Here is a 27,834-nt window from a genome sequence, read left to right as displayed (position 1 = left end):
CTATTACCTAAATAATTGTTTTACGTTGAGTTCAATTATCTACTGCTGCCCTCTAGTGGCGGTTAAATGAATTAAAGTTTGCGTTTCTCCACTGACCTCTCTTAGATGGATGTTTTCCTTTTCTTTCTGATCCAGGATCACCTCCAGGTGGCCCAGCTGAGCCTCGGCTTCGGCGATGCGCCGGCTCCTCTCCTGCTCCTCCTCCTCAGAGGCCCGGCCCGACCCGGACGGCAGCCCTTTGCTCTGAAGCATTTCCAGCAGTTTCTTGATGGACTCGTCCCGGGCGCCCAGGGTCTGCTTCTGGGTCTCGATCCTGAGCTCCATCTCCTCCAGGGTTTTCCTCAACAGGAACAGCTCCTTGGCCTGCCGGTCGTGTTCGGCCTGCAGCCTGCGGAAGTTGTCCTCGGTCAGCTCGATGGTGGTGAAGTGGTCCGACCCGGACCGGTTCCCGCCCTCCTGCTGCAGCAGGTGGTTGAGGTCCCGTTGAGTCCGCAGCTCGTCCTGCAGAGCCTGGATCGTCATCTGAAGATGCTGATGAAGTTCAGACACAGGTATGAACGCAGGCGCACAACACCAGTCGTGGGATTTAGTTCACGGGCCGGTTATGATGACACAGCACATTCGGACATAAACAAGTTCTTTAAACTAAGACGAGATCCTGGACCAAGTCTTTCCACAACGACTTTCCTCGACAACTGTCAGAATATGGATTTAAAACATCAAACCTGTGGCTTTAGATTAATGTGTCATAAGATAAACACATTTTCTAAAGCCGTCGTAACAATATTCTTAAATAATATTTGACTGTTCCCTTTAAACGTATATATTTTATCTTGTTTGCTTTGAAAATCGACCCTTTTTATGAATGAAATACTAATTCAACTGAAACTAATCATTTAACAATATTAACTTTTTTATTCAAAAAGCAAAAGGATGAATGACCCGAGTCCATTCTTGTGACAATAATTAACTAGTTCAAAATGTATACTGTAAATTATTCCTTATGTTTTTAGAGCGTAATAATACAGAAGCTGTGTCGGCCATTATTATTTTTCCCTTCTTTCTTTTAATTTTTTTAAATAAATAGAAAGAAAAAATAGATGATGTTTCGTTAATAGGTAGTATTCATAAATAATCTTTAATAGTTGCAATTAACATAAACAGATATTTCAGAATCAATTTAAAATCTTGATTTTCAACCTATTTTAAAATTATATATTTGTTATGTTACTAAAGATTTGTCATCATCCTCAGTGTATTAGAGCCAGAAGAATAATAATAATTAATTTGAAATGTTGAAAGATTTATTTCATTGTTTTTTTTTCTCCAAGAAATGAATTATTGTTTTGAATAATTCAATAATTTCTGCATTATTTTTATAGTTATTCAGAAATAAATATTAAATGTTATATTAATTTGTATCCTTTTCAATTCAGTTCATGTGATTTAGGTACATCCATGCCAACATGTGTATATACATATAGACTGTATGAACTACAATTTATTTACTTGGCATTTTACTTTTTGCTGTATAAGGCAAGTTTTACATTAGTTGCTTTTTAATGCATTTAAAGCATAAGTGCATCATTTATTTAGACCTCCTAGCACTTATACAACTCACATATTACCTCTACTTTTGTTAGCATTTTTATCGGGAGATGACATGGAAACAGTCAAAGGCTTGAGGAGCGACACCGGGCAGGAGGAACCTGGACTGGACCAGACATGTAAACACCTCTACAGAGTCAACGTGGGGTCAAGAAGGTGAACAAGGACAGGATTTATCCAGAGGACGAGTTTATGGAGGAAAGAAAGAAGGTTTTTAAGGGCAGAAAAGGGGGGTTTCCAGGTGTTTGATAATACACTTCACACTGAAGGCGACTCTATGTTGTGCACTCAGGTCTGGTGCAAACATAGGGACAAACCTTAGTCCTCCTGGCATCCAGCAGCTGCAGAGCGTGGAGGCAGAATGAACAGAGAAACAGTGGATGGTAAAACAGAGTCAGAGCATGAAGCAACACAGACGGGTGATTAACATATTAGGCTCGACAGTGAACCCTCAGTCCGTCCAGCTGGAGGTCAAACTCCTGTACACTGAAAATACCTTTCTGGAGAGACTTGGACAAGACTTAAACACCTCGGACACACTTTGTAAAAGTTGAATATTGATATTAAAGATTAATACAGAATATAGACTTAAATTAACTAACATTCAATTTAAAATAAATATAATTTACATGGATCTTTATTTAGAATAAATTTCAGATTAGATAAGATAGACTTCATTAATCCTTCTGAAGATGTCCTTCTGGGAAATTGGATATTGATTTACCAATGTTTAATACAAATACTGTAAGTAATGCAATATCTTGTTTTTCAGCAGGCATTCTTTGTAAAGGAGCATTTTGAGCATTTTTTTTAATTAAAAAAATATATATATGCGTGGATACGAATTAAAATTGTTGTTACTGACATTGAATATTATTTCATTATTTTTGGTAGATCTATGAATGCATGGCTAATTAAAAACCCACATACAGTATCATTAGAATGAATATTATGTATAAATCATTCCTTTTAGCATTAAATAATCACAATTTAGTAGTAGTTCTGTACAGTGTTTGATTATATTAATAATAATAGTATCAAACATTTTGGAAACAATTAAATCATTTATATTATTTGTTTGTGCTTGATGAAAATAAATTCAAGAATATCGTGCTCACTTTTATTTGGCTCACATTTAACTTTTTTTCTTTCTTTCTTTTTTTAATCACGGTTTCCTCTAATATTGGTTTCGAAATAATGTTTCTCTTCATTATATCGTCTTGTCTGACATTCCTCCAGTTTAGTTGCATGTTTAAACGGTAAAAGAAACGAGTTGAAATCACAAATAACTTATTAAACCGCAACTTTTATTCGTCTTCGAGTCAGATGACGTAAAGGGCTCTTTAAAAGTATACCCCACTTTAACCACTGGGGGTCACTGTTTCACTTATGTAACGTCCAGATCTTCTGAATGAGTCAGAGACATTTACGCCTTCTATCTTTATATATTATTTTTACATTTCACACCCAGGCTGATCGTCCAATCACAGCCCCAGACTGCAGGTTACTCAACTCTCCCTCCATCTGCCGCTCCTGAAACGAATTTCCATTCGTTCACCTCGGCGTCTGAATCACTTTGGTAATTGTTTTAAAAATCAATAATGTTTTGTGACTGTGTAGACAAAAACCGTAAATATCAACTCATCAATTTCCTTCCTCATCAATAAGCCTGTTTGACGGACACACGATGAAGCGGCCAATAGATCCATTTGCATAATAGGCCTCGACCATCCGGACAGTGTCTGACCAGAACCGAGACCTGTGAGTCAGTCGTGACTCAGCGGACACTTTTTGCCGTGAAGGACTAAAATTCAGGGGATATTTCTGAGATAAGAGAGATGAACGCTTTGACTCATCCTGCTTACATGAGATATTGAACAAATACAAGGATATAGTGGATGAAGAGTTTAAAGCTCATTATGTGAGCAGTGCAGAAACACATGACTCGATATATACCGACTGGAAGAGTTATTTAAGAGGCTGAACGTATAAGATATAAAGTGATCAGCATTTTAACTTCCAAACGCTATTATACTGTGTTTATGTGTCCCTATATATTTATATGAATATGTTTATGTATGTTCTCCCGATGCTTGGGTGGGTTCCTATGGTCACTCCAGTTTCCTCCCACAATTAAAAGACATCATAGTAGGGGTGTGAGAAATATCGACGCACTAAATTATCGCAATATGATTTTCTTGATACTGTATCAATATTCAACTTTTTAGTTTTGTTTTAAATAACTGTTTTTTGTCATCATAGTTCTTTTAAGGTTTATGTTTCAATTAAGTGAGTGTAATATAAAATTATTCTATGGATTATAATTAACCTGAAAATATTCCCATTGTTTTACAATATTTCGCTGCTAAAATAAACAATGAACTCCTGCTAAATCCTGGTGATGACTGAGGATGAGGGGATACAGTGGACTTCAGCAGCTTTGAAGGCAGATTTTTTGGACATATTTTGGTGTCACAACAAAAAAGTAGTTACGACTTTGTCAAGAGTCATGTGGTCTGTAAATACTACAACACCAGAGTCAAGTACTCCACAATACTACAGATGAATCCTTGTTACTACAGTACAACTATATATCTTACAGTCATCCAGGATGTCCTCCACTGCTTGATCCATAGAGCTGAGACAACCCTAGCAATTCCAGAACAGGAATAGGAAACAAAAACTACTGCTTGTGCGGTTTTTCTTTATGCTTGTGTGTGTTGGTGGAATAAGCCTGTGTTATATTTGGTCCACATTATATAATAATGTAGTATAGTTTTTACTTAAAAAACACTTTAAAGGAACAAAAAAGAACATTCAAATAATTGTTTCTGGCTCCCCCTGTGTTATAATTGTGTAACTGCATCAGGGTAGCCTGGCATAAGATCGAAAGAGCAGCCTACTACTCAGCCACAATGTAAATGAAAGCAACAGCCATCTCCTTAAATCATTTGGTTTGCTGGTTGCAGTTTAATCATGACTGTTTAAAAACGGTTCAAAAACTGACTGTTAATCCCAGGAAATATCACTGTTTTAGGCTATATTTGAAAAAGACTCCTGAAAGACACCTAGCTTGCACTTAGCGTAGCATAATTGGGCTCAATTCCCCCACAGAGGGTGAGGGACAGAAAAGCATCGATCTAAGTCGTATCTAACAAGAGTGTATCAAGAAAACAACGAGCAGTAGCTGTTGTGTTACTGTGCTTTTGTGTGAGGAAATGTGCGCTCTGACAGACGCTCGGCTGCTGAGTCAGTCCGTCGACTCTTCACTACATTTCTAATCTCTGTGTTGTACGTCGTCTGGGCTGACTGCATACAGTTACACCCCAAAAGACACGTCAGCAGGCTTAGCATTTATTCAACTTTAGTCAGCTGGAAAAAGTCTTTGAGCAACAACGACACTGGAGCAAACAAACGTTTCAACAGGATAATTTCTCAGAATCTCAAGCGAGGTTAAGTTCAATGATTTTATAAAACATATTTAGGGGAGATATGATGCTAATTGTTGCACATATTCAGGGGTAAGTAATGGTTTGAGAAAATATCAATACACCTCTATATCTATTTTTTCCTGGTTTATTTTTTACCATATTTCTGCTTCAATGGTAAATATTTCAATTTATTTTTTAAATTTACAATTAACATGCAAAAATGTACAGTATTTTTTCATTTTTGTGTTTAAATTTAGCTTCAATACGTTCATTGAAGCTAAAGGAACAATGAAATCCCATGAGATCCCGGCAATGACTGAGGACGAGAGGATACAGTGGACTCCAGAAGCTTTTAAAGCTGATTTCTGGACATATTTAGTTTAACTGAAATAACTGAAAGCAGTTACGACTTCGTACAGAGTCATGTGGTCTGTAAATTCGCAGCCAAGTACTCAGACAATACTACAAATATATCCTTGTTACTACAGTATCACAATAGTTCATATTGTTTCTTTCCTGTATCATGATACCTATAGGATGTTACTTAAGCTTCTCACATCTCATGGATCCTAAAGAATCGACCGAAAAAAAAGCGAAGAAATATGGCGTGAATAAACCGCTTCAACTGTTGGTGGGAGATGTGTGAGGTTGCTAGGCGACAGAACCAGGAAGAGGTGTGGCGTGGTTAGCAGGTTGAGGATGAAGAGATGAATCATTGTCTTTTTTTGGCACTCAGAGGACAAGCTGATGAAGATATTCTTCAACCCCCACATTCCATCGCAGCGAGTTATCCGACTTATCGTCCTCCTCCTCCGGGTTTCAGGGTTAAACAGACAAATAATTGTACATTATTTGTCGAATATGAACCGAAATTAAAGTTGGACTCCATCCAGCCTGCTGTTTTTGCAGTTGGGTTGTTGGGTCAAAGCCAGGGTAGGACTTTACCTATATCTACTATATCCTAGTCTTTATTATATCATGAATGAAAACATGGTTTCAATTTCCAAATTCCTGAGTTTTAAAAAGGGCGTGTGCAACTGAGTTTTCTTAGAAATACAACCCATGCTCAAGGGGCCGCCGAGGGACAGTAGACATCATTGAAAAAACAATGACGCTGATTTAGATAACAAGACAAAAACATCTTAAGAAAAGTCCTTAAAGGCTGTAAGTGGCAAAGAAAGACGGTTGATATCGCAATCAACACATTGTTGTTAATTAAGGGCCCAAATATCCATCAATCCAAAAAAAAGAAGACAGGGAAGAGACAATCTGACAAAGTTACGATTACACTGACCCAAACTAAACAACATTTTTCAAATGATTTATCAGTTTAAAAAACCTTCCATTTGCATCAGTTCTTGTTTTTTTTTTCTTTAAAAAGTTTTGCGCGGTTTGTTCAACTTTATTATTTGTACATAGATGTGATTTGTCAATTACTTAATCTTTTACATTCTATAAATAATTCAGAACCTGCGTTGGACTTGTAAGATTTAACCAACTAAGAGAAAGAACAGCCCACATATTTTGTAAATATGGTTATAACACGAGAAGAATAGTCAACTTAAAACTCCAGACTTCCTCTCTCAGTTCTGAAAAAGGCTTGAGAAAAGCCTTCACATATCAGGAGAATTTTTTCAATTTGCTTACTCACAACGTTTTGAAGAACATCTACCCCACCTTTATTCATAGGAAAAACAACAGAAGGATTGTTGTTAAGTGATTATTATGAAATCTTAAATTACATTAAAGATTCAGTTGCTGAGTTTATCACATTTTTACAAAAATATTTTCGCATTAACGTCTAAATGATCAAATTTCAACATTAGTATATATGAAATTTACACCTTATTAACTGCGGGAAGAAATCGGAGTTCCCACACTAGCACACGGAGAACATACAAACTCCACACAGAAACGACATAGGTTGCCTCGAGCTAGATGCGAACCCTCAACTTTCTAATATCCTCCTGATGTTTAAAATAAAATTAAAAAACGAGATTGAAGCGTCTGAATTAATCATTATTGAGAATAAAATAAACATTTCGGTGAGAGCAGCAGCTTCTCCCTGGACTGTCGTGTCACAGTGGAAGTCGAACAACATGTCGTGTGAGGAGCTCCGCGTTGAGAGCGGTGTGATCTCGGAAGCTCGGCCTCCATTTTGGATATTGTGGTGATCAGGCCTGACTGTGTGGCTGAGCGGCGCTGGCCGTGACTCAGGCAGACGTGGTACGCTCCAGATCACACATTCCCCTCCAGCAGCTCTCGTCAGCACCACATTAAATCTCGCTCAACCTGAGTGACAACAGCTTTCAGCATCCAACATTTCGAACCGGTGTCCTCCCTGTTGACGACCTTCCTCACATATATCTACACTGTGTTGTGGGATAAATGAAACCGGACGTTTGCCGTTAGTAGGTCAAGACGAAGTCAGGTTGAATCATCGCGACGGCATCATAATCATGATCAACACACTTACATAAGGAGCCAGGAGACTGATAGAAGAGTCCAATTATGTTAACAAGTCACATATGCCTTTTATTACCCAGCATGCTTCATTAATAAGGTCAAACTATAACCATCATCCTGGAGAGGCAGCGCCTCTCTTGTGTCCACATAAAGCCCTGGAAGCACGAGCAGCATCGCTTTTCTTCTGGACACACTCAGCCCCGACAATAAATGGATGAAGTTAAAAATATACTCGTGGAGTATTAAACGATCCGCGGGAAGAGATAAATGGCTCTCCATCTGTCCTCGACAGAGCTGGCTACAGATTAAAGATTGAGGGCTTCTTCCTGAAGATGCATTTTTAATATAATTGCACGTCATGTCAGGAGACTCTGGTCCGGTCTGAGGAAACAGTGAGTGCCGAGAGAGAAACCAAACTGGAGGCTGTGACCCGTTTAGGTGTGGCTTGGTTGTCAAATCACAAAGTTATAATTTGATCAACTTTTTTATTTTAATGTCCGTCACACAAGATACACGTGGGCATGTCTGTCTAAATTATTACTATTTAATTAAATTTTAGAATAATTTCTAGGACAACATAATAGTTTTGCTATATTGCTTTATTGTAAAACATTTTTAAATAATTATTCCTAGTTATTTTTTAATTTGTATACTTTATTTACTTTATTTGTATACTGTGCTGCTGTGACCGAGCACATATCCCCACTGTGGGACACGTAAAGGACTTTCTTATCTTATCTTACTCACCGATTTGTTTTGACATCTGCAAAGGATGTAGGTAAAACGTATTAACTTGCAATTTTTAAGAAACATGTATGGCTTCAAACCGCTGCTGCCCATCTCCCTTTAGAATAATACATCAAAAAGTTAAACATCAAATGACTTAAGTAAATTAACTTTCAAAACGTTGTGAGCAAGCCCTCTGTTCAGAATCTTCCCAAAACCCACAAAATCTGTGCTCGATAGTCTAACTTTTCCTCATGGCTCTAAGACGATGTAGAGTATGTTCCAATAAAGGGTTTATTCATCCAGCTAACGTCCCTGTTAATCTAGTGGGAAGAGTTTTTTTTTTGTTTTTTTTCCTCGGCTGATAATCTTGTTTAATTACTCAATTCTATACTGTTTTTTTAATAAGGCCATGTAAGATGAGCTCCTTGGTGGAGGTATGTGCTTTTCTGGTTCATACATCTTCTACTAATCAACTGTTTAAGTGTTTAAATGTGTTTTCCTGGGACACATCTCTGAATATTGGAAAAATAAGAAAGATTCTCCAGGTATTATTTAATTTGGAGGAGATCCTAGGGCGGACCTGGGACATGTCTGAGAAACTATGCCTACTCAGAACACCGAGGTTTACTCTAAGAAGAGCTGGACAAGGGTTCTTTTGAGAGAAAGGTCAGGGCTTCTTTGCCATGGCTGCTGCCGCCACAACCCGACCCTCGTATAAAGGATGGCGGGATAATCTTCATCATCACGGGAAAGGAAATCGAAATCATCTTCACTAAACAGAGGTTGACGATGGAAGTTTAAATCAGCGGTCACAGGAGTAACCTAAAACCAGGCCATCTCTGAAGAAGGAGCGACGGCAGACGGCAGCGAGGCGGACACTGAACATCGCCTGCTATGACCTTCCACGCCAAAATGACTGTCTGCTGCTTTCGGTAATGAGCCTCTCCACTCCAGACAGACATGTCGGAAAGTAGACCACGTCCAGACCGGACCCCACTGTGGCATTTCTGGCCTCATGCTGCTTGAGGCTTTTCGGGCAATTTGCTGCATCATGCCAAAAAAAAAAAAAAAAAAAGAAGAAGGAAAACACTGAAAATCTCAATCTAGCCGATTTGCTGACATTTTCTACTGACTGGAAAAGGGAATTCAAACTGCATTTCACTCGTCGTCTCTCTGTATGAAGCAGATCGTGTTTAACAAATGATTCTAATGGAGGAAAATACAAAAGTTGACCGGAGAAGAAGTCCATAGTTCCGAACCCAATGAAAGAATCTTACAAAAACGATTGTCCGTTTTAACATCCGTTGAGGTTCAAGCTGTCTCCCTGACATTTACTCTGGGGTACCAAGCGAAGAGATTTGCTGTTAAATATTTAATAACCCCTAAAAAGTCTTTCCAGTAAGGTTCTTTCAGAGCTGGGACAGAACCAGGCACAGCCCTTTCACAGTCTTTACTCCCGGACTGAGGCGGATGATGACAAAAGTGCGGAAGCCGACAGACGCGTCAAATAGACAGTATCGACAAACAGAGAGAGAAGGTGAGCGAGTGTGCGGGGGGGACGTGGACTCACCTGGTTCTCCTCGTGAGTGACACGCATCTGCTCCTTCAAGATGGAGGTCCGGGCCGCCTCCTCCTTCCTCATGATGCGCTCCTTCTTCAGCTCGGGGCTCCAGAAGCTCTTGATGCTGTTGGTGGACGATCCCAACTTACTGTCCTTCAGGTCCAGCTCCCTGCGCAGCAGCTCATTCTCCCTCTGCATATCTCTGAACTGGGCCTGCATCTCCAGCAGCTCCCCCCCACTGCTTCGCACCGCCTGCCTGAGCAGGGCGGAGGGCACCCCCTGGTGGTGGTGGTGGTGGGAGTGCAGCATGGAGAGGGAGCCCAGGTCACTGTAAGACAGAAGGTCACCGTGGGGCAGCCCCACCGAAGCAATGTTGGGACTGCTGCCCATGGCTGTGACGCGGCCCCCGTACATGGCCCGGCTGGTGGCGCGACCCAGAGTCACCGTGCCCTTTGGGTATGTGGCGGTGGAACCAACACCCTCGTGGTCACTTAGGTACATGGGCCCTGAAGTGGCATAGGCAGCGTTCAGGGACTGGATGTTCTCCATGGAGAGCGTCTTGCCCCCCGCACCACCCCCACCCCCACTGTTGGCCCTCCGGTGGCCCAATCTGGGGGACCTCGGCAGGCGTGGGGACCGTGCGGGGCTGCTCTCGATATGACCTACAGCTCTGGCACTGCCGTACATTTCCTGTGAATCAGCGGTGCAGCCACCAGGGGGTCCTTAACAGGGGCACGCTGGAATGAGGCTGCTCAGTCTCTCACAAGTACACATGGGTGACTCAGGCGGGCTTCGGGTCGGAAGGAGACGTCGGATCTGAGGAGACATGAGAGAGAAAATCAAGGAGTGGATTTGAGTAGATGGTAGGCAGGAATCTGGTGATACGATATGCATCACAATACAGGGAAAGCATTACGATATATTCTGATTCTGTAGTAACAAGGATATATTTGTAGTATTGTCGAGTACTTGACTCTGGTATTGTAGAATTTAAAGACAACATGACTCTTGACGAAGTCGTATTTGCTTTCATTTGTTTTAAAAACTGTCCAAACATCAGCTTTAAAAGCAACAGGAGTCGAATGTATCCTCTCGTCCTCAGTCATCACGGAGTCGTGATTTTTTTTTTTTTTACAATTATAAAATAATTATTATACAATATTTGAAGTATAATAATATTTTCTTGCATCTGTCGTAGTTAAAACAAATGAGCCTGACTTGGAAAATCTCTGCTTGGTCTAATGGAATCTGAGACTTTAAAAGTGTAATCAAACTAGTATTAGATGATCAATAAAAGCATTTTGTGTTTTGTCACCACATATACTACTTTCTAAAAAGCATTAAAATCATGCTTTTCATATATTGTTTTTATTAATGTTACGTCTCCTTCTACCTGCAATCACTGCAGCCATGTCTGCACAATTACACATGCATACTGTTTGAACAATTTAAAGATTCTGTGATGTAAACAATTGTGCGTTTCTGCCAAAACTTGCATATTTGGTGTAACTGAGCTGTTCATGCCTTTTTCATTTGTTCCTGCACACACTTTTGTAACTCTGTCCGTACGAAGACGTTTCTGGACCGTATTTAAACACGATTGTATTTTAACATCAATATCACTCAGTCTGGTGTTTCTGTGACACAAGAGACTTCAGGATGTAACTCACGACTTCTTCCGGAGCTTCTTTTTGTTATTTTCTCTCAAACTATAGATTATTAAAAGTCTTCTGAAGAACGACGGGACGTCGATAGGAGGATAAAAGATTCTGCGATAGAGATAGAGATAGAAATATGATGCATTAGCGTGAGATTTACAAGCTGAATATTTCAAAACTATCAAGAATTAATGTCCCCATAATCACACTTGTACGTCATCCTATCAAATGATGGATTATGTATTTGTGATCGATCGAAGATAATCCTTCCTGTGGCGGGAAAGACATTATTTGGGGGACGACAGTGAGTGATGAGGCGTCAGAGTTTGTTAATTAAAATCAAGAGTGAGGAAGTGGACTTTGACAAGGAAGATCATTGCAGCTTGGTTCCCATGGCGACGGAGTTGAAGAAGATCGTAAAACCACAACAAATGTGTGCGAGAGAACAAACAACCGTCCGGGGGCCAATGGCGAGCAGACACAGTTCTAATCAGGGGCGTTTGTGATTTATAAGGACGAGTTCAGACGATTTGACTGGAGCCGCGCCTCCATTAGGATCCCGGCTGAGGGAGATTCTGCAGATTTCGGGTGACAGCATCATCTGTGAGGATGTCCAGAGGCGGGCGACTGCTGCCTGAATCAGAGGGAACACTGACACATGCTGGAAGTGTCTAAAAATGGATGGACGTGATGTAACACCACCATGGAAAAGCTGCTTTTTCTAGAAGAGCGAATCAGGAGAATTCTTGGTGGTCGTTTCACAAACAGGAAGTCTAATGTTAATTAAATAAATAGTTTTAATAATAGAAATATATGCATGCTAGCTTATTCTACACTGTCTTCTGACTGTGTCCCTCTTATCCATCTCACCAAGTCTGGTTCTGCTTCAGGATTCTGCCTGTTAAAAGGCTTTACTCATTTGATTGTCTCCTATAAAGTCTAGTTTAAACTGTAAGTTGTTTTGAGATAACTCTGCTATGATCGGACACTTTATAAAAAAAATGTAAGTAAGTAAGTAATTTTTATTTATATAGCGCTTTTCCAGACCAGGGTCACAAAGCGCTTAGTGGACAACTATAAGTACCTCGGTGTGTGGATGGACAGTAAACTGGACTGGTCCTGCAACACAGACCATGTGTATAAGAAGGTTCAGAGTAGACTGTACTTTCTGAGGAGGCTTCGATCATTTAACATCTGCAAGAAGCTCCTCTGCATGTTCTACCAGTCTGTGGTGGCCAGTGTCCTGTTCTATGCTGTGGTGTGTTGGGGTGGAAATGTGTCCAAGAGGAGTGTCAACAGGTTGGACAGGTTGATCAGGAGGGCTGGTTCTGTGGTTGGAATGAAGCTGGACTCACTGGTGACAGTTGCTGAGAGGATATCATTGAACAAACTACTGTCCATCATGGATGATGACAGTCATCCTCTGAACACTGTCATCAGTGAGCAGAGAAGCAGAATGAGTGCACGAATGCTCCTACCCAGGTGCAAAACAAATAGACTCAGGGACTCATTCATCCCTCGGGCTATTAAATTGTACAATTCTGAGTTCGGGGGCAGGAGTGGAGTGAAAGTATCTGGATGTTCTGTTCCATGTTAGTCTCTGTATCTTTGTCTTTGTTGTTTTTCTTTCCTTGACCTATGTCCTTTGTCTTTGTCTTTAGACTTAGATTGTGTCATCTTGTTCTTCCTCTTTATGTTCTTCTTATTTTATTTTTTATGTATTATTTTTTATTGTTTATGAAAAATTGCTGGCTATTGGTAAAAAACAATTTCCCAAAGGAGACCTCCTGAGGGATCAATAAAGTTTTACCTTACCTTACCTTACCTTACCTTAAACAGTCAAAACAATATTCAATAAAGTATATACTTTAAAGATCAAGATAAAACTGATAACACAACAGGAGTTCCAGAAAATCAAGGAAAAGCCTGAACAAATAAAAACATCTTAAGATGTTTCTTGATGTAATTGAGTTAATATTGCTTCTGAGAATATAGTATGTTTAAGTCGTCTAAATCAATCAAAATAATCCAAAATATTATTGTATACACTGCTATGCACACAAAGACTCAATAACATGTCAAGATATTTTAGTTTCGTTTTAGTAATGCTTTTATTTTCAATGGTGGCAAATAAGCCGACATCAACAGAACAACAAGATGTCTACTCGTGTCCAACTCTCCAACTTTAAGAACAAAGTGTGGTCCCCCATTCTGTGCGATTACAAAACACACAGCTCTTATCAGGACCGGTCAGCGGCTTCTGATGTCGGTTTATTTAATTAAGACGGTCACGGAAACAATATCCCCGAAAAGATTACGGGCAACACTGCGGCGCATTTGATTGTTGCAGCTCAGGATTGTTTGTAAGGAGTGATCGTTCACTCAGGAGCCTGAATGGTTGAGTGGGATGTTTACGGATGCTCGGCTGATGGTCGTCCGTCTACAAAGACCACTGCTCGTGCCATTGATGTCCAAGTTCTTTTTATGTGTGTGGGCCGAGCAAGGGTTTCCGTTTTTGTTCAATGTAAGTGGTAACTGTTCTTACTTCCTCTGCTTGTTCACTCAAAACTGCTTTACACTAAGTCAATCAGCCATTTACACCCACAATCATACAGTGATGGGAGTAAGCTGCAACGCGGTGCACCAGCAATCAGGGTGAAGGGTTAAGTGTCCAGCTCAGCAACTTCTTAGCCACACGACAACCACTCAACCGGCTGAGCTCGGCTTCCCTGGTCGGATGTTTGACGGTTCAGGAATAAAGATCAATACTAAGTCAAATTTTATCATTGATTGATTGATATTTGTTTATTCTTTCTTTATTGGAGACAAAACATCAGTTAAGATGATTGAACCAAACAAAAATTACAAGGGCAGAAAAAGAAATCTGCCAAAAGACAATTCCTTCATCCACTCTACTATCAGTACAACCATCCGTTTATCCACCTTAATATCAATGCAACCATCCATTTATCCATTCATCCACTCTACTATCAATACAACCATCCGTTTATCCACCTTAATATCAATGCAACCATCCATTTATCCATTCATCCACCCTACTATCAATACAACCATCTGTTTATCCACCTTAATATCAATGCAACCATCCATGTATCCATCCATCCACTCTACTATTAATACAACCATCCATGTATCCACCTTAATATCAATACAACCATCCATTTATCCATCCATCCACCTTAATATCAATACAACCATTCATTTATCCATCCATCCAATCTACTATCAATACAACCATCCATGTATCCATCTATCCTACTATCAATACAACCATTAATTTATCCATCCATACATCCTACTATCAATACAACCATCCATTTATCCATCCATACATCCTACTACCAATACAACCATCCAACAATCCTTCCATCCATCCAACTATCAATTCAACCGTCCATCTATCCTACTATCAATACAACCATCCATACATCCTACTATCAATACAACCATCCATCAATTCTTCCATCTATCCTACTATCAATTCAACCATCCATTTATCCATCCTACTATTAATACAAGCATCCATTAATCCTTCCATCCATTCTACTATGAATACAACCATCCATTTATCCACTCATCACTCCCTATATCAATACAACCATCCATTTATCAAACCAGCCTTCTGTCAATTCAACCATCCATTCATCCATCCTTCCTACTAACAATTCATCAATCAATCCATCCTACTATGAATACAACCCTCCATTTATCCATCCATCCATCCATCCTACTATCCATCCAATTGACTCCTTCACAATTTAGTCAAGTTATGTTATGACTCTGGTTATCTTTATAGCACATTCACTGCAGCCAGGTAGTGACAAGAATTAACCTCTAGTGGTCTCCAAGCCAGAGTTTTGAGCCCTTTGGTTTCCAAACTATGAATAAAGAATTCTAAAAGGTCCCTATCCCTTTGTAAGGAGTGATCATTCACTCAGGAGCCTGAATGGTTGAGTGGGATGTTTACGGATGCTCGGTTGATGGTCGTCCGTCTACAAAGACCGCTACTCGTTCCCCGCCTTTGGTTTCCAAACCTGAATAAAGAATTCTAGAAGGTGCCTATCTCTAAAACGTTATGTCTCTAATAAATACTGAATTTCCATACATTAAAAAACAAAACACGTCAACACTAAAGAATAAAAAACAGAAGTGACTCATAAAAACAAAGATACAAAATCAGCTTTTTCTTTTGGACCCCTTTTGCAAAAGTTATGGTAATTTAATCGATCCTGATGACCGACAAAGGGTATAATCGAGGGACATGCAGGTGTGAGTGGTTGATTTGTCTATGTGGGATCTAGTGAGCTTTCCAGAGTGTCCCCCAACATCTGCTCATGGTAGCCAGGATCAGCTCCAGAAATGTTATGAAAAGAAAACCATAAAAAAAAAGCTGGTTAATCTGGACGGACTGTAAGTGAAAAGTAAAAATGTGTGACGTGATCATGAGAACTTGTCTCAAACAGGGTCGGTGTTGTGCGGACCATAGAGGGTCTCTGTGAGCCTCATACTTTAATCACAGGCCTGAACTGCAGCAAAAGGTCTCTCTGATTTACTCCCTTGTGGCTCCACACATTGATCCAAATGTTAAGTGCACAGGAAGGCCGTAAATAAGGACAAAGGCTTGACAATACTTTTTCTAAGTATAACCATGAATTACACAATTTTCACGGATTTAAGATTTATATAAATATGGATACTAAAACTGCTGCATTTATTATTTGCTATTAATTTAGTTAAATAACAGCAAAATCATCTTTAAAAATCAAAATACTTGCTTCTGGTTTGGGTATTATATATATATATATATATACTATATATTGCCTCTTATGAACACAGAGAATAACTCTTTTATTACGTACAAGAGAAAATACTTGTTTCTACCGTCTCTTGGCACTTTCCTGTCACAATTTCATATCCACGTTATAAGATTACATTCTGACACACACCAGACTCAAGAGGGCCCACAAAGACTCAATTACAGACCCGTTATAGTTCATGGAATACAAGTCAGACACTTTTTAAATGAAATTAAAAACCAAAGCAGTCGATAATTAATCCGAATTTCATCCAATACAGATTTGTTATCCTGCCACGAATCGAGGCAAATCAAAAGCTACTTGGGTCGACTTTGAAGCGACATGTGTTCTCAGTGACCACGGACTGATCGTGAGTCATGTGGCCCCTGGTCACCACCGTACGAGAACGGCCCCCCAAACCTCGGTCCCGACCAACCCCGACAGTCGCCGCACAAACCCGCCCGAAGCTACGAAGCAGACACCAAAAACAAAGCTACTTATATAAGCGGTGTGTGACACAGCTAATCTAACACGGACACAACAGAACTGCTAGTTCGGCCTCGGATCCAGTGTCTGTCGTTAACCCTCTCTCTGCCTTAATCCTCATCCAAATCTGGGCCTGACAATTACATTTACCATGAATTCGAGACCCACTGTGGGGTCTACTCAAGGCCAGCGCACTAGAGACGCCAACCTTGACTTAGCTTGGCCGTGACATCTCAAGGTAAGATTGACGGACATTCCAAAACTTATCTGGAAGTGTAAGTTGGAAACCAAGTCAAAATCCCGGAGAAAACGACTTCACATGACATCATCGGCCTTGAAACCTTTCCCAGGAAACACAAGGTTCGATCGTTGCTGTTTCACGGGTTATAAAAGTTCCTTAAACATTTCCATTTCCCGAAAAATAAGAAAATTCTTTAGCAAAACTAAAAAAATATTACAGCTTTTTTCATTATATAAATATTTTAAAACTGTATTGATATAAAAAACAACGAAAAATGTAATCCTGTGAGATCCAGGGGATGACTGAGGACGAGAGGATACAGTCCACTCCAGCAGCTTTTAAAGCTGATGTTTGGACAAATTTTCATTTCAAAACAAATGCAAGCAGTTAAGAATTTGTCAAGAGTCATGTGGTCTGTAAATACTGCAACACCAGAGTCGAGTACTCGACAATACTTCAAATATATATTCAAGTACGTTCTCACAGGATAAGCGACGTCCGTAAAATAGTCAGTTTTACTGACATTACGGCCGGATATGTCGTCACATCTGCTTCTACTTCAGGCAACGCCCGTCGTACCTCGCGCTCTGAAACGTAAACACTCCAAAAGTAGGCACTGGACTCGAGACCAAACACTAAATTTACCGTAATTTGCACCTAAAGCTGTCAAGACCACTTGTCAAAATTTCCACAGCAGCCTCCATTATTCTATACCAATAGAGATAGAGATACAGATCTGAAAAAGGCGCGCAATTACTGAAAGAGAAAGGAAGCATATACACAGCAAGATAGAAAAATGCGCAATTACAATAATAAACACTGGGATGCAGATTCGCACTGGACTAGTATTATCACCCGACGCCTGTCTTACGCCAAATACAGAAGGTAATTTGCAGCGGAATTTACATAACAAATCACAGACATGGCGCATTTGTAAGGGATTAAATCTATGACATTCTCCGCAATTATTGCAAATCGTGATACGAAATGATAAGTTTATTGTTCAAAATGTATCACAGTATCAAGTGTTGGTCAGATGAGGTTTATTAAAAAAGGATTTGGGGCTGACTATAGATCCTAGTTCAGGGGCGTCAAACTCAATCATGAAAGGGTTGGATTGCGATGCTTTCTTTACATTTTTAGAGGGTTAATCTTAATCTATATCTTAAACAATTACATATTTGTACGTCACCATAGCAACATGAACACATGATTGTAAGGCACACAATCCAACAGGCTATATACGATAGATAGTTTGACATCATTCAGAAGAAGTGGCCGTGAAATACATCCTGGTTTCCAGTCGAATTTGCGACTGACTGGTAGTTTTTTCTCTCATTATTTGACCTTCAATGTCGCTCATTTAATGTTCCCAGTTCGACAAAAAGGTTCAACGCCATCCATCCCAAAAAAATAAATGACGCACAATTGACCTCGAGAGTCGTGATTTCTTCCAGAACCGAGTGTGACTGTCGAGTGTTCTTTTCTCTCGGAGCCGACTGACTGAGAGTTGCTTATTAACAGCTTAGAGGTCTTCGGAGACCCCCCTCGCCCCGCAGGCCTGATCGGTGGCTCAGACCGTGATGAGCAAGTGAACAGCTCTGAGCGTTTCCACTAAAGGCCAGAGCTGAAGTGATCACTGGTCCTTCACCGAGCAGTGGAGCGGAACCGGTGCAGCGCATACAGATGTTCTGACCCGGGATCTACACACGTGCAAATGAATCACTGACATGGAAAACCATCGCAGAATGTCTCAAAATTTCAGAGTTGATTATTGCCTCGTTCGTCGACAATTTTGAACTAGATCACTGCCACAAAGTTCTCCCCACAAAAAAATCTTTACCTAATGTATGAAGGAGAACATATTTTGACAAACTGTGTTAACTTGTAGAATCAATCAGCAGTAATTTTGAAAAAGAAGAAGTTCAAATAATGAATAGTATATTTATAACCATAGCTATGATACAGTTTTCCACAAAATAAAAGTGACATTTCAAAAGATTTTGACAAGTTTTGAATCTGTGACACCATGGAATATCAACTTGTGATGAGGATTTAACAGCGAAAATGTCTTTAGTTTACCGTCTAATATGATCTTTTCTCGAATATGATTAAAAACAAGAAGTCCACATGCAACTCATTACGTTTTCTCAGAGTGAAATGGTCATGTGACTTCGTACGACCCGGCAACTGCTGAAAACAGTTTAAATAATGCTTTGATAATTACTTTAATATTTACATTTCTTTGTGTTTTTTCTTCAATATTTTTTCTTTTTCTAATTCTGGAATTTTGAATTGCATTTTTTTCAATCTGCTGTTTTGACCCATTCCAAGGTTAATGGAGCTCTAGCCGTGGATGTCGGAGGTGACGTGACAGCTGGTGAACGTACAGACGTTAAGTGGGTCGAGAGCTTGTCGAGTTTTAAAAGCTTAATTACGGCGTCGACGCAGTTATTGTATATGAATGTATAATTTATCTCAATCGTCTGTTTCAGCAGCTCCTCTGTTCCAAGAAGAAACTGTTCACTATAACGCCAGATGGTGGACTCAACTATGGTGGGAAGGTGACCTACAACGATGCCAGACAAGGTAAGGACCATGGGATTTCCTATGAGATTAAAACTGATGTTTAAGGAATTCGATGGAAGTGTTTGACAAACACAGATAATTGAGATTAAATTGAACCTCTATTAACGAAAAGACAATAATCAGACTCATACTTCCTGTTGCCGTTTGGCAAATATACATTTTACTGACTCGTTTAAGAAACATCTTAAGAAGTTTTTATTTGTTCAGGCTTTTCCTTGATTTTCTGGAACTCCTGTTGTGTTATCAGTTTTATCTTGACCTTTAAAGTATATACTTTATTGAATATTGTTTTGATTGTTTAAGCGCTTTGTGACCCTGGTCTGGAAAAGCGCTATACAAATAAAAATTACTTACTTACTTACATTTTGTTCGACCCACAACATCGACTGTTTGACATCCATGTGTTAGAACGTAAAGAGATTGTTTAGAATACTTTCCAAGAAACTAGTCCTGAACTCAGGCTACACAACAGAAGACATATAGTAGTATGAATAGATTTGTTTTTTTTGTATATTTAGCAGAACTTCACAACAAAAAAAGAGGCCTTTTTTCGTGGCTAATCCCACTTCTGGCTCCATTTGTTGAGGACATTGATCCGAACGAGACACACCCGAGTGTGACAAACCGACACATGGAGCGACTGGTTGCCATGGAAGTGGGTCTGAATTAAAAAAAAGAAAAGCATATAAAAGAGTGAGATTTAAACCGGAAACACCAGAGACCACTGTTAGTCGTTTTTTTTACGATGTTAAGTCAATGGTATTTACAATTATTAGTTTAAAAAACCATCATTTAGAAAAAGGGTGGGTTTTCAAAGGCTCCACACAGAAGCACATTTCTCCACTTATATCCTTGGACATGGTTTATTAATAGATGCGTCCAGTGTGTCTGAAACATGCAGCCTCTTCATCACGTATTCTACTACTGAGCCATGACGCCCCCACGCTGCCCACTCACTCTGGGGGGGTCGAGGAGAGTCGCTTCAAATGGCAGATCCGGTTTCACCAGAGTCAAGGAAAAAAACACCAAAAAACCGGTCTGAAATAGGACATGATGGAAAGGTTTGTAAAATGACATGTGATGCAGCGCTGAGCGGGGCCTCCGTGACATCGAGCACCTGAACGCACCACGATGATGGAGCTCAGAAATACAAGCTTTATTATTAAAAAAAAGAAGCTGTTATATCGTTTTTAACATCGATCCACAGCCACACCAGGTCCTCTGACACCGGGCTGTCTTAGCCTCGATCGACATCTTCCGTATCGTATCGTAATATCGAGGTGCGTTCAAAGAACACAAACGTCTCGCTGAGAAAACTAACCGACAGATGATGATGATGGTTGACCGCGGAATGTACCTGTTTCTCGGTGTTAATTCCCTCCCTTCGCGGCCGAGGACAGCATCTTGTCGCCTCCATTCAGTCTCCAGCCTCGCCGAACATCCTGCGCTGTCATTGGGCAGCGAGCTCTCTCTCCTCCGGAGCGGCGCTGGCGCAGGGGGGCGGCGGGAGGAGAGGAGCGTCCTCCCCCCCCCGGTGACGTCACATCTTCTGCTCCATCTGTGGAGCTTTTTCAACGAGAACATTTTAACTTTTATTTCGGTTTAAATAACCTCAACCTGGCTTGTCAGGGAACACGTTCTGTCAACTGTAGAATTCCGATCATCCTAATTTTCCCACTAATCTTAATATTAATCTAAAGAGATGTTGTTTGTTGGTTTATAATCCGAGAGGAAGGCGCGGGAGTCACAAGACGGCGAGGACCCGCTGCCTGACAGTCCACACGCAGGGAAAACGAACATACTCGAACGTCATCACTTAATAAAAAACATGAATAAATCAAACGTAAAGCTTTCCTTTTCTTTTTATTTATATGCAACATTAAGACCAAAAGATCTCAAATATATTTAATTGTTATAATGAATCATGAAACATAAATCAACTATTTTATTTCTATACTTTTATACAAAATAAATGCAACTTACACCTGCTGGGTTTAAGTAAGTAAGTAAGTCATTTTTATTTGTATAGCGCTTTTCCAGACCAGGGTCACAAAGCGCTTAAACAATCAAAACAATATTCAATAAAGTATATACTTTAAAGGTCAAAGATAAAACTGACAACAACACAGGAGATCATTAATTAATCAAAAATTAAGGAAAAACGTGCACTAATAAAAATGTCTTAAGATGTTTCTTAAAGGAGTCAGTAGATCATCAAACACAGAGGAAGATCGTTCCAAAGCTTAGGAGCAACAGCCTGAAAAGATTTCTCTCCTCTGGTCCTGAACCGTGTTCAGGAACCATCAGTAGATTCTGATCCACAGACCTCAGAGCCCGAGCTGGGGTGTAAGTCTGGATCAGATCAGTGATGTAAGGAGGAGCCTGACCATGAATAGATCTGAAAGTAAGAACCAGAATTTTAAAGTTGATCCTGAAAGAAACTGGAAGCCAGCAAAGAGTTTTAAGGATCAGAGAAATGTGAGTTCTTCTACTTGAGCGGGTTTAAGTTAACCTTAATTTATAACCCAACGCTGGGTCGCATAGGCACCGATCCAATGCTGGGTTATTTTACCCCAACATGCTCGGTCAAAAGGTAAAACTACCCAGAATTGGGTTACTAGTATATTTTTTTGTTATACAACAACAACAACTTTGGTTAAAAATAATTTTATATTAATTCCTAAACAATGTAAACTGTTTTTTAATCACAAATAAACAATGTCAATAGTTTTTAATAATTCCTAAACGATGTAAACAGGTTTTGAACATATTAATTTGTTTGCATATGATTAAATTAACTGTGGAAATTTCCTTTTAAAATAAAAAAAAATAGCATCTAAACAATTTAAACAGTCCTGCATCTTTAAAGTAAGAAAATGCAATAGTTGTTTCTGCATTAAAGCTTCTGTCGAGTCGCTCTGGATGTTGGTTTATTTCCTTTATTTTCTCATTTAAATTGGTTTAAATCCTTATGAAAATAGTACTATAAAGTAAAACAGCCTGTTGTGGTTAATATTCAGTATTTGCTGTACAGTACAGATGAAGAATCTTTTTACTACTACTGATAGTAGATAGTAGTACAATTATTTTTTGATCAATGGTTTTTTCTCTTTTTAAACTTTCAAAGAATAAGTGGAAACGGGCAAATTATGGAAAGTATGAAAAGGTTCTAAAAAAACATGATTGTTTATTTAAGTCAAGGGTTTTCAGGTTATTTCTTTTATCGCATCTAAGCTGATCAGGAAAAGGAATTTTTGAGATCAAAGTTAAATCAACTAAATCACACTGAGTTTAACCTTTACAATTAAATAAACACCTTTTTTTCATAATTATCTAAAACCCAGTCAGTTGACGTGGCTCCTGAACGTGACACTAACAGAGACTGTAGATTTCATAATGTGTGTAAACGGTGTTTGTCGGGGTCATCGGAGGTTTGTTGTTGTTCGTGGCACGAGTGATCCTGCAGAGTTCTGGCTCCGTTTCCTTCTCGCTTTCTGACCTGCAATATGTCTGGTGTGGACGAGGCTGGACGGCTGCCATCGTTCCCCGTTTGTCCTTTAATAGAGAAGCACTTGAGTCAAGGATTGTAAAGTAACATTCAAGACTTCATGTTCCTTCAAAATAGGTTTTTAATTATGCCATTGTCTTTTTGTATGTTATATAACTCCCGTTTGTGTAGTGATTTTGCAGCATTATTTCGTAGGATTTCTTTATTTATTTAACATGAATTAATTCAATTTTCTTTTTTGTGAAACATAGCAAATTATGTTGACTTAATTTAAACAATTGTTGGGCAGTTTACTTTTGAGAATCCCTCATTGTTCGACGTCATAGAACAGTAATAAATAAGTATTTATTCACATTTTTTGAATGTTTCTTGTCACCATAAGCAGAATGTAGAAGTTTACTAAACAAAGATAGTATATAAAAACATTGACACTTCGTTTAACAAAAGCTTCGTTGTTTAAATAAAGAGAAGTTACCTTTGGTCTCTTCAAAGTGGAAACAATACATCATACAGTGTGTATGTTTTTATTTTATTTTTATTTTTAATGGCAATATCAAGGAATCGAGGTCTTCGTCGTTGGCTTTATTCTGCATGGCAGGCTCCATTTTGACTCATTACTGCCACGCAGGTTATTTTGTGAATCGCACCTTTTAAACACGGAAAACGATTTCTTAAAATAAATATATTTTTAAATAATAATTAAAATAAAATAAACTCCCTTTTATGGTTTAGATATTATGTATATATAGATTTTGTATTTTTCATTATTTCTTTTTAATTAAATTTCCACAGATCTTTTAATCATATCCAAACAAATTTGTATGTTCAAAACCTGTTTACATCGTTTAGGAATTTATTGACATTGTTTATTTGTGATTAAAAACAGTTTACATTGTTTAGGAATTAATAAAAAAAATTGTTTAACCAAATTTGTTGTTGTTAAATAAAACATAATTTAAACCCAGCAGGTTTAAGAGTGATGTTGCAATTATTTTGGAGAAAAAAAATGGTGATTTATGTTTCATGATTCATTATAACAATTAAATATATTTTATTGAATATGTGTCCTTTATCCCTGTGGATGAAACATTAAGACTGATTTGTATTGTTGTCGTAAAAAATATACATTATAATAAATAATGTTTTCTTTTATATTTAAGTTAATGTTGCTGTATATTGTTTAAAAAGTACAAAATGCTGATGAAAGCAAATGTTTCAGGCTATTGATCGTTGAGTTGAAATACTGAACTCATTCACAAACCATCGCTTGAAAGCTTAGAGAGGCGTGTGTGTGTGTAAGTGTGTGTGTGTGTGTAAGTGTGTGTGTAGGTACTGTTTCATTATAAAGGCTCGTGTATCGATTAGGCAGCTGGACACTGACCAGAGAGCAAAGAAAGTGATTGACAGGTGAGGATCTCTTCGCTCCCTAAACCTCGTCCACTTGTGCGTTTGACTGGGTCACAGCGTTCGAGCTCTCTGCTGCCCTCTGGCGGTCGACTGAGGCGCAGAAGCGACTAGATGCTCCGGTGATAAATGTGCGAGTCGCTGTTCCCGTCACTCGAGAACGAGTCACTGGTGGGAATCCAGGGTCAACTTCTCAGCAGCTTCGATCAGGACTGGCGGGAAACAAGAGATGCAATCACGTGGCCATGTCAAGAACATCCATAAGAACAGGAATCCTGGAATAAATGCTTAAATGCGACACAATTGAATCAGTTGATAAAGAAGTGAAATGACAGCAGACAGCATCCCGGTTGTCTCCTCCATCTTCATCCTCTGGTCCTCACTGTGAGCATCTCTTCTTCACTCGAACCCTCTTCCTCGACGCAGTTCTTTCACTCACCAGAGGGAGGCAGTGAAGAGCTACAGAGAACACGTCTAAGACGCTTGTTGGTGACTTATCATTTTAAAATATTTTTATTATTTAAGGAGCCAAAATAAAGCTCTTTCAATTTCAATGCACTTTTAATAAAATTTATTTTAATTAATGAATGTGTATTTGGAAGTCGAGTAGATTATCAATACAATAATTACTTACTTACTTACAATTAGAACTAGGAGGAGAATAAGAAAAAAAAGTTCTGAAAAAGAGTTGGAATGACCAGTTAAATTTTATCTTAATTTTAATACTATTTTTAACTGAATATTTAATTGTTATTAACAGAATATAAGCATGCATACCTATTTTTACATATTTATTCACTTTTCTAAATGAAATATATAACGTTACATATCATTTAAATAATATATTGACACTAAATATTATATATACACTATATTATAACACTTTTTTGTTTGGATTTATTCTATCTTAAAAACATTTTTTTTACTATTAGCAAAGTTACTGTATGTTTAATTAAATACTTTCTATCTAATGTCCATTTTACTACTTCAACACATCTTAATTCTGTGACTGATTCAATTTGGGTTTAATTAAGATGATGATTGTCAAATGAAACCGTCTCAGTTTCAAAGAATAAAATGTCTTCTAAGAGAAAAGACAACACAATCTACTCTTTTCATATTTATTCTTTTCTCTGTTTGGAAATTGCAGGGTCATAGTTTTTCATTTATCACATTACATGACATGATGCACCAAAAATGTACTTTTTGTTTACAGGAATACACTGAATAGAACACAATGTTTCACGATGAATACACGACTGACATTTTTCGCTCATTGCACTTACAACAGTGTATGACATATTCCCAGATTTTTTGTTAGGTTTTTCTCCTTCTTTCTTACTTCCGTTCGAAACCTTCGCAGAACACATCCATTTCCATCATCAGGTTTTTTTTGATCAGCATCTCCACACGGACCGCACGCGTTACAGCCACACGTGTATCGAATATTACTTCGTCATATCCTTCGTACAGTGGTAATAAATATTCTTTTATACACAACCAAAAAAAAAAAAGTTGGCAGCAAATACGGCAGAGGGATGCAAATGCTGGCCGTACTGGAAACTCAAACGCTGTACAGAAGAATGAGTGTATTTACAGTAAGTGTAGGTCTGTCTGCACAGAAGGTCATCTTCTACTCTGACTCATGCACACCCCGAACCCATCTGTCGAGCAGCGACTCCTGCTTGTCAGTCTTGTGCTTTCGGGAAGAAAAAAAAGGAAAAAAGGAAAACATGCCCTGATTTGTGAACGACTGGCTGAACTTCTTTTTTCCAGAGCCAAGGTTTTCTCCGTTTGGGTCGTCATGCCTTTGCTTGTTTTTTTTGTTTGTTTTTTCATTCGGGAAAACATCTGCGCAGGTAAGATCTGATCATGCACCTTTTTCAGTAACTTAAGTTATTAGTAGTTAAACTCATAGAAGCATTCCATTCACCCCACTGGCTACACGGACACCCACGTATGTACATTGACACGAATGAAGTGGCGACCATCTGTATCACAGGTTTTCATAGCAGCACAGACAGTCAAGCCAAACACTGACGAGCCCGGGTCAGCCAAACTACACATGATGTGGATGAAGGCTTGCAGACCGGCCAGACGAAGCCAAGCGAAACCCATGCTCCAGAAGCGACATGATGGTGGACATTCAGAACTGACGATTATACACAGTTTACCCTTTGGCAACAGGTCCCCCCCAGGTGGGGGGAGGAGGGTGAGGGGTCAAAACATGCCACGAAATTAAAAACAATAATCAATAGTCATACAGACACGTTGCTGGGTAAAAACATTTTCTCCTTTTTTTTTTTGATTCTGGTCTCTTTTTTTTTTTTCAACAACAGTGAGGGAGTTTGAATCGTCGACAGGTCGGTGGTGAGATTGCATAGAACATTTCAATTTGCCGCCAGCTTTAGTGTTCGGATCGTTTGGTAAAATTGTGGACCTCGTTCATCAGAGTGACATCAAGAGGTCGGAGGCGAAATATTCCGCGGGTCTGCGTCACTGTTTTTTAAAACAACATTTATTACATTGTGCTATAATTACCACTTCTGCATGCTATTGCTGTCAAAGAACCAACGAGCAAATCATTTTGATGCAACAAGAGATTCAAACCAGAAGAAAGATATGTATGAAAGAAAGCACAACAAAAAAAAAAACTCCATAATTACACAAATGACAAATTTACATCATTAGATCTCTGATTTATGTACATACGATAGTTTACAGTCAAAAGAAAATCATGGATGATACGGACATTTTCAAACAAAATGAGGTAAAATATGTACTGAATAAGGCTCTTTCATTCTGCGAGGCAAACGTATACAAAAATAAATAAACATTAAACAACTCAAAGAGTGTACAACGATGGCTGTTGGATGGCCGACGGACGATAATGCCTCTCTTTCGTTTTGGTCCTCCGAAAGGTGCGAGTCTCACACTGATTGTGGTTCCTCTCCGGCAGAATCTCCGAGACGGTGATGAGCATCTTCTTTTTTTTGTTGATAGCGTGTCCACTCTCAGGTCCACGTTCTCAGACACCGACGACGACAAGAGGATAAAATGAAAAGACATTCAAAGACGGGGTCAAATTCCCTAAATTGGAATGTAGAGATCGGTCGAAGCAGGTGTTTGAAGGACGCAGTAGGTTGGATGTCACTGTCGAGGTGAAGCCGTCGTCTCCAGGAAAAAAAGTGGCATCCAGGGCAGATTTCAAGGTCTTTGTTTCAAGAAAAAAATGGAAAAATTCTTCTTTTTTTTTCGGAAATTCCAGTTGGCGTGATTAGGGTGTCGGAGAAAACTTGAGTTTTCGTCATTGCTTTGTGTTTTTCTGAATCAAAG

At 39.0% G+C, this 27,834-nt stretch overlaps 2 protein-coding genes across 7 annotated transcripts in view; both read right to left on the bottom strand.

Annotated features, from left to right (window-relative positions):
• Positions 1-21,088, bottom strand: part of erc2 (ELKS/RAB6-interacting/CAST family member 2) — a 45,615-nt gene extending 24,527 nt beyond the window's left edge. Inside the window, exons 1-3 of one of the 6 annotated variants that reach the window (XM_087800014.1) lie at positions 20,944-21,088; positions 9,805-10,611; positions 97-531 (exon numbers count right to left, since the gene is read on the bottom strand). In XM_087800014.1, the coding sequence (XP_087656140.1) occupies positions 97-531; positions 9,805-10,482 (1,113 nt within the window). In that variant the 5' untranslated portion in view covers positions 10,483-10,611; positions 20,944-21,088. The remainder of the gene's footprint in view (positions 1-96; positions 532-9,804; positions 10,612-20,943) is intronic. The other 5 variants (XM_087800012.1, XM_087800013.1, XM_087800015.1 and 2 more) reach the window with 5 other exon arrangements.
• A 4,518-nt stretch (positions 21,089-25,606) lies between these two features.
• bsnb (bassoon (presynaptic cytomatrix protein) b) overlaps positions 25,607-27,834 on the bottom strand; it is a 60,662-nt gene continuing 58,434 nt past the window's right edge. The window contains exon 11 of the mRNA XM_087800541.1: positions 25,607-27,823. The gene's annotated coding sequence lies outside the window, so the exon portion shown is untranslated. The remainder of the gene's footprint in view (positions 27,824-27,834) is intronic.

Source organism: Callionymus lyra, chromosome 10 (assembly GCF_982586985.1).
Source record: "Callionymus lyra chromosome 10, fCalLyr1.hap1.1, whole genome shotgun sequence".
Taxonomy (NCBI): domain Eukaryota; kingdom Metazoa; phylum Chordata; class Actinopteri; order Syngnathiformes; family Callionymidae; genus Callionymus; species Callionymus lyra.
This window is presented reverse-complemented; position numbering and strand designations above follow the sequence as displayed.